The sequence below is a fragment of the Chaetodon trifascialis genome, chromosome 3 (assembly GCF_039877785.1).
Source record: "Chaetodon trifascialis isolate fChaTrf1 chromosome 3, fChaTrf1.hap1, whole genome shotgun sequence".
Lineage (NCBI taxonomy): Eukaryota > Metazoa > Chordata > Actinopteri > Chaetodontiformes > Chaetodontidae > Chaetodon > Chaetodon trifascialis.
Genome location: NC_092058.1, coordinates 15,191,933 through 15,199,103, shown reverse-complemented (window position 1 = coordinate 15,199,103; position 7,171 = coordinate 15,191,933). Strand labels below are relative to the sequence as shown.

General features: G+C 44.0%; 1 protein-coding gene across 1 annotated transcript; it reads left to right on the top strand.

Moving 5' to 3' along the window:
• Positions 1–380: 380 nt before the first annotated feature.
• On the top strand, positions 381–3,276 carry LOC139329157 (proline-rich transmembrane protein 3-like). The gene is made up of 2 exons (XM_070959326.1): positions 381–903; positions 1,055–3,276. The coding sequence occupies exons 1-2, from the start codon at positions 396–398 to the stop codon at positions 2,701–2,703; spliced, it is 2,157 nt and encodes a 718-aa protein (XP_070815427.1). The 5' UTR covers positions 381–395; the 3' UTR covers positions 2,704–3,276.
• Positions 3,277–7,171: the final 3,895 nt, after the last annotated feature.

Here is a 7,171-nt window from a genome sequence, read left to right as displayed (position 1 = left end):
TGTGCCATGCTTCTGCCAAGCTGTGTTGTATTTTTGCTAAGACACACAGAGAGGAGTTGCTAAGTGTGAAAACTCACTGGATTGTACAGGGGAATTATTCATAACATTCAAATGTGAAATTAACTTTCAGGGAATCTGTGTGACACTTTACCCAACCCAAAAAGTCTTTTCACTGTCAACTCTTTTGCAATTATATAAAAAAAATGTGCTGTAAAAATACAGCATCCTGTTCACAGAATAAGGGTCTATTTCCGAAGTCAAATAGTTATTTTAATGATGAACGATAATGTCTATTGCCAATGTAAGTCTGATCAAGATTTGTTCATTAAGGTGTGGAAATGCATTTCAGCTCTTTCTTCTTTACTGTTCTGCAGGGTCTTGGGATTTAAATAAAAATGGGGTGTTCATCTTTGCTCTTCATCATGCTGACTGTGTCTCTCTCCTCACTTGGAAGCCTAAATCAAACTTCTCATTCACTGGACAACTCTGATTCAGTGAGAATGACTCAAAGCACAGGCAGAAACAACAACGCTCCAGACAGTTTGTCCAGTGAAGTCATCTTTCATTCAGCAGGCAGCAGTGACTCTGTGGAGGGTAGTGGAGAGAGTGTTGACGGTGCAGCAAAACAGAAACTCATCAATCGCGCCGTTATTCCCAAAGAGCCCAGGCGAGCCGGCAATGAAAAGCACTCTGGTCCTGGAATCACATTAACTACGACACCTGCACTGACTCCACACCTCTCAGAGGATCATGACCGAGGAGCTGACAGAGCTAATGCTTCAATTACAGGATCCACTCACTCCAGCGTGCACATGATCTCAGAGGAAGCTCTCAGCCACAGAACAGCTGGGGGACAGTTAAAAGAGAGTCATACATCCACAGTAAATGATGATTTTCTTGATGGTAAGTGAATATTCTAAGTTCTTAATTCCTGAGTCTTCAAAATCTAATGTAATATGAAAGTAGTCTCCATTAGCCACAAAGTCACCATTCTCCTTCGTCAAAAAAGAAACTTTTCTTCTTTATCCTCTCCGTCTCTCTGGTCTGTCTTTAGGTGCAGACAGCCATAGACTCCTCATCCAAAACAATGTGTTCATTCCCATGATGGACCAGAACCTATCAGGACCCAGAGGTCCCTGTGTGCTCGGACTTAGTCCTTGTGTTCTTCCAAACTTTACTGGCACTAATTTGCTGTGGGAGGACATGAGGCGCACACTGACGTTTGCCTGGGAACTACATGTCTTTGGATCTGCCAGCCTTTTCATATTGATGGCAGTCCTGGCAGTTATGGGAATGGCTGGTGCATGCACTCTACCTCATCCTGTCTGTGATGCCCTGACTCTGGCAAATAGTCTCCTGGTCCTGGGTGGTACTCTGCGTGGTGTCCTCCTCCTACTTGATCCTTATGGTACCCGCCAGATCCTGTCTCGTGCTACTCTGACAGCACTCCACAATGTTCCTCTGCAGCTCCTTCTGTGGGCACAAGTCGCCCTTGCTCTGGTCACACTCAGAGGGTCGAATTTATTACTTTTCCCACCAAAGCTAAAGCACCCTTGGATGGTTGGAGGACTGGCTATATCACATTGCACCCCATTACTTTTAGCGGACCTATTCTCTCCAACTTTGTCTCCTGCTCTCCCACTGTTGCTCCAGACCCTCTCCCTCTGCTGGGGCCTCCCATTCTGCATGGGAATCCTCCCTAAGTCTTGTTCTCATCTACATCCCTTTCTCAGGTCCACTGTCCCTCAGTGGGTTCCCTCACAAAGGATTGAAATGCGTGCAAGGCAAGTAACAGCAGTGTGCGCCTTCCTCGGTGTTCTCTGCTGCAGCCTTCAGATGTACAGTCTCCTCTGGCTTTATGGGCTGCTAGGGAACTGGAGGCGCTTTGGTTGGGGCTGGTGGCTTAGTCAGTTTTGGGCCAGAATTCTTGAATTAGCTTGGGGATTCTCGTTGCTTGTCCTGGGATCCTGGATCTTCTGGATGCCATCTAGGGGTCATTTGAGGAGCGATCAAGGGCAGAGCAGGAGTGAGGTATCTAAAGGGGTGGAGGAGACAAGCTTGTGGGGAAGAGTCTTGACCAGCATACGGACAGGGCCATTAAGAAAATCAGAGAAAACCTGGGAAGACCTGATGCCAAGTAACTGGGCACAGTATAACTTGTCTAGAGCAGGTTTCAGCAACAATGTCATGTGTCCATATGATGATCAGTCATCTACCATCATACCAGAAAACAAGCCCGAACCTGTTAGCAACAGCAACTCCAACTCTCAGGCTGCACTGCTGTGGCAAAAAGTAGGCGAACGTGAATGCATTCTTTCTCTTATAGAATTTGACATGCGGCCACCGTCTCCTATTAACCTCAGGCGCAGCATTGATAATGCCCTCCATCATGGACAGCTTGTAGCAGGAGGTCTGTTCACACCTCCACCTCCTTCTTGGACTCACTCTGTGGGCAGAGACCACACTGACGGGGAGGGTGGTACAACTACATTCCCTCCAGCTTATGTTGGGTGGACATTTGATACAGACTCTGTTTCTGCATCTCTGGACCATTTCCAAGTACAGTCACCCAGTGCTATCACTGATTATAATGGTGGTGATGTGTCTCCAGTTACTGTAAATCAGGGAGAAGAATTTAAGTCGGCGTTCTCAGCAGTGATGCATCAGCATGACTTGTCTGATGACGATGTCACAGACCTCTAAGCTGTCTTGACTTCCTGCTCTCAGTTATCTTCATGAAATGGCATAATCATGTTATGTGGGTAGTAATGCTCTCACAAGACCTGGCCTCAGCAAGGTAAAAAAAGCTTCTTGAGTAGCCAGTATGGCACAAAAACCTTTTTGGTCATTTTGTAAGATGTGGATTTTTTAGAAAATGTAAGGGTGAGGCCTGGGAGAAAAAATATCTGACCTATTTGTTGTTTTATTTGAATTCTATTGGGTCTTCTTCTAAAATATTATGATGTTTGTGTGCTCATGGAAATTATTTCCAGTGGATTTCATGAGCATTTCACGATTATAGAGTTTTATAATGTTGGTTTATATATGCTATTGTCATTTGTGTATGCAGGATAGACCAGTTTTCACTCAGTGAGCGTAAAATTCCTGTGATCTCAACATCTCCCTCTTGTTAGCATCGGATCAGTGTTGTAACATCACTGGTTAAAAGTCATCTGTTTGGCTTATATTTGATAGTATGTGAGGCTGCACTTTTTACTGATGCAAAAAATTAATGTGATTGGATGTTTTCATTGTATTGTTTGTGAATAAAGGGACTTTATAACTGACTGTATAACCTTAATGCAGAAATGCCACATTAAACCATTGGCAGTGCAACTGGAATCATTTTATTCTTTCATGTAGCAAAGTCTGCAAAGCACAAATACAAATACTGTTCTCGTGATGTATGATTTGTTTTCTGATGAAGTCTTGTTCACCTGTTGGAATAGGTTCACATAGACATCAAGCCTTGGTCAAGAAGGTAAACAGAACTTCGGGTTCAAAGTCTTTTTATGAGGCAATCTATCTGAGACATACCAGTAGATTCTCGTTCATCAAAAATAAGACTTATTAGAAAAATAAGTGCTTGTCTCATTCTGCTAATGTTACTTAACATTTAACATGTCCTTACTGTTCATGATCATTACCGGCCTGTCCCAGAAACAGGTGTTCTCACCTAAGGGGCCTGTGATTGGTTCATCAATTAAGCAGCAATGAACACTATATGTATAACTAGTCCACACAGCGGCGGCCTTGATGATTATCTTATCAACAGTTTGACAGAAACACACGCCAAACGGGATCACCGGAGCTGTAATGCCTTGGACAAAGCACATGTTGTATTTCGTGGTGACGACGACTCTCACGTCCCTCCAGCTTTGTATTGGACAAGCTGTTAATTCAGCGCAGTGGCCTTCATCCGGCAGTGTACACTTCAGAAGTGTGGCGTCCGATGGTAAACATGAATCTGAGGCCCCAACACGACACGGTTCACTTGCCTTCATGTCTGACGAACGGAGGAACCAGAAATCGACTTCCGGTAAGTGACTGTCGCGCCCCTGACAATAAAATGATCAACGTGGTGTTCAAGGAGGATGGCGCAGATTGTTTAGTTTACCTCCGTGATTTGAAGTCTAGTGCCCATGATTTCCAGTTGAAGTCACGTGGCATACCGCATGCGGAGGTGAATCAAGCACTAATCGAAATATTCATCCTATAAACTGTCCCAAATTTGCGCAATAGAAGGTTGTAATTTCTGTCTAAAGATGGTCACGCGTTTTACATATGTTCAATCTTGTTTGTGCAAGAACATAATGGGGGGGGGGGGGGGGGGGGGGGGGGGATGATTTTGCTTTGAAGGTGTACAATATAAATAAACTTGCTGCATTATGGAGAACATGAGATACTACCTCAAAATCACAACTGGGCCTCTTTACCTTTCTCAAACCATAACTGAGTGTGGGCAGATAGTCCTCAAGCGTTTTGCTTTAATATGGTTTGAAAAGTCAGATTAATCAAGGAAAGTGGCCTAACTGCCTGATCAGCCCTCCAACACCTGTCCCCCAAATCCTGGAGAACAGCTGGGATCTAATATGTTTACACTTCTTGCCTGTTAGCAACAGAAGCAGCTCAGCTCATGCCATCATGCTTTTAGGCTGCTATGAATACATTATTTTTTTTTTCTCTCTCTCTCTTCTTAAAGCACAATGCAGAGTGTTAGTTTATCACAGCCTGGTGTTTGATTTTTCAGTCAATTTGAATTTGTGCTTGCTTTTTCAGTGTTGCACAATTTGATGGATGCAAAACTGAGGCGCATGGATCCATCAGTACAATGCAGTGACAACTTAATGACTCTGAGGGTCAAACGGGTCAGAGCCCCTCATTTCCTCGTGGATAGTGGTGGGTCTCATATAAGAAGTCTTAATTTTTGGCCAGTGCACAAAACACTGTTTAAATTTTTTTCTGTTGGAACAGGTGAGGGACTTCTTACTCCTTTGTCACAAATGGACTCTAAATGTGGCTTCTCTGTGAGGAGGTCCCGCAGAGAGGTGCACTTTGCTGCACCTTACCAGGGCTGCCATGTTACCCAGCAGGTTAGATTAATTTCCTGAGTCAATATTCACAATATCTCATGGATGCCTTTGGTTCAGTTGTGTGTCTGAAATCAAAATGCACATATGGATATTTTCCAAAAACTGAATGTTCATCAATAATCTTTCTAACTTTGTATTTCTGGCTAGTTCCTCTTAACTCTGTGACTTAACGTCAATGTTTGATAAAGGTGCTGCCTTCAGTCCTCAGTTGATGTGAACTCTCATTACTCCATTTTACACTTCAGGGTGGCAATTATGTACTACCACTGCGTTTATGGGGGGCACCAATGACAATATCCTGCCCTGCAGTGTTACCACCACCCTCTGTTTCCTGCTTCCCATCTGGGATGGTGGTGAAGATTGCTGGAATTACAGCAAATGAACTCAAAGTTAAGGGTAAGTGACTTAACATATTGGCATTTTATTGATTTAGAACATAGCTTATTTTGTCATCTGATATTAAAACCATTAGTGTCTGGCACGTGGAAGTCCCTTTCATTGGTCTGTGGCAGTTGTGGACTTGCTGTTGAAGAGGTCTCTGGAGGACTGACACTCACTGCACCCTACAACAGAGGCTTGTGCATAGACACTGAGGTAGGGTGGGCCCTCTTGTGGTTAAAAATGGAATCATGTGTATGCATGCTTTTGATTGACTGTGTGCTTCCTTCTAGGATGACAAGTATTTACTCTCACTTCTGTTGGCGGATGTTGAGCTCTTAGTCACGTGCCCTTCATTACCTGACATTAAGCCTACCACAGCAACAACAACAACAACTACTACTACCACTATGCTTCCCAGGGATAGTAGCCAGGTCCTGCAGTATCCTCATTACCCCCAGTTCCCAATGTTTCCTCAATACCCAGTGTTTCCTGAGCCAACTCCTCCAGCACACAGTCCTGTTCCTGCTACACAAACAGTGGCACCTTTGCCACAGCTGCCCTCAGGTTCTGCAACAGCCTCTAACACTGAAAACCAAGAAGTACCTGCAGCTCAGCATCCTGCATTTCCATTCATGCCACAGTATCCACAATTCCCTCAGTACCCTCTGTTTCCCAGACCGGTACCACCAACACAACCTACTCTTAATAAAAACACTGCTGCTCCTCTGGCCCAATTACCTCAGGTGCCGCAGTATCCATTTCCTTATTTCCCCATGGTACCTGGAATTTTCAATCCAACAACCCCTCCTCCCACAGAGGCTTTGGTAACCACACCAGCCCCCACCATTAAGAATAATGAAAAACCTCATCTTCCCCAGCAGCCAAACTTTCCAGTTCTTCCTCAGTATCCTTTCTTGCAATTCCCTAATCTCCCACATCCTCCAGAAGGTCCGTCTCAAGTTTTTCAGGATCCAAAAACTGAACTCCAGCAGCCCAAACCATATATGTATCCTCAGACCTACCAGATGCCTGTGTTGTATCCTCCTGCCAAGTATCCTTCTCAAATACAAAATACTCAAACTGCTGCTCCTACTACCACCTCAACAATCAGTACATCTACCACCATAAAGCCTGCTGCTCAAAAGCCAGTTTATTACCCACACCCTTATATGCCAGCATATTATGCTCCCCAGCAGGCTCCCATGCCGGTATTTCCTGATCCTCCTGCAAACCCGGCTCCATCTGATCAGCATGAACATCAGCCTGTTTACCGTGCCATGCCTCCACTTTATCCTTTCTCTTCTCATCAAAGGCCAAAATCAGCTGCCAGAAACTGGTAAAGGTCCCCTGAAACATCGCAGAGCCTCCCTCATGCCTTCTGGTTTGGTTAATTTCACAGATTTGCTCAGCAAGACTGTAACAAACTCCAAACTAAGGATCCTCACCTGCTGAATTAAATTGTTTCTGGGCAAGCAGCTGAGTTTCTTGCATTTAACAAGAGATGTAAATGTAATAACAATAAAGGGCAAGGTTAGCTACTCAATTACTGTCTGAATTTGTTTTTTTTTGTTATTTCTCAGTGTGAAGGCTGTTTCTTGGATTGCAAATAACACTTATTTCCATTACCAGTTAATGTACCAATACTATTCACAGTTTGATAATAAGTAAAATCTTATCTTATGGGTAGATTAGTTAGT

Excerpts from the sequence above, each read along its gene's own strand:
- LOC139329157 (XM_070959326.1), top strand. The coding sequence starts at position 396 with ATGGGGTGTTCATCTTTGCTCTTCATCATGCTGACTGTGTCTCTCTCC. Across the intron at positions 904-1,054 it reads AAATGATGATTTTCTTGATG|GTGCAGACAGCCATAGACTC; the intron begins GTAAGTGAATAT and ends GTCTGTCTTTAG.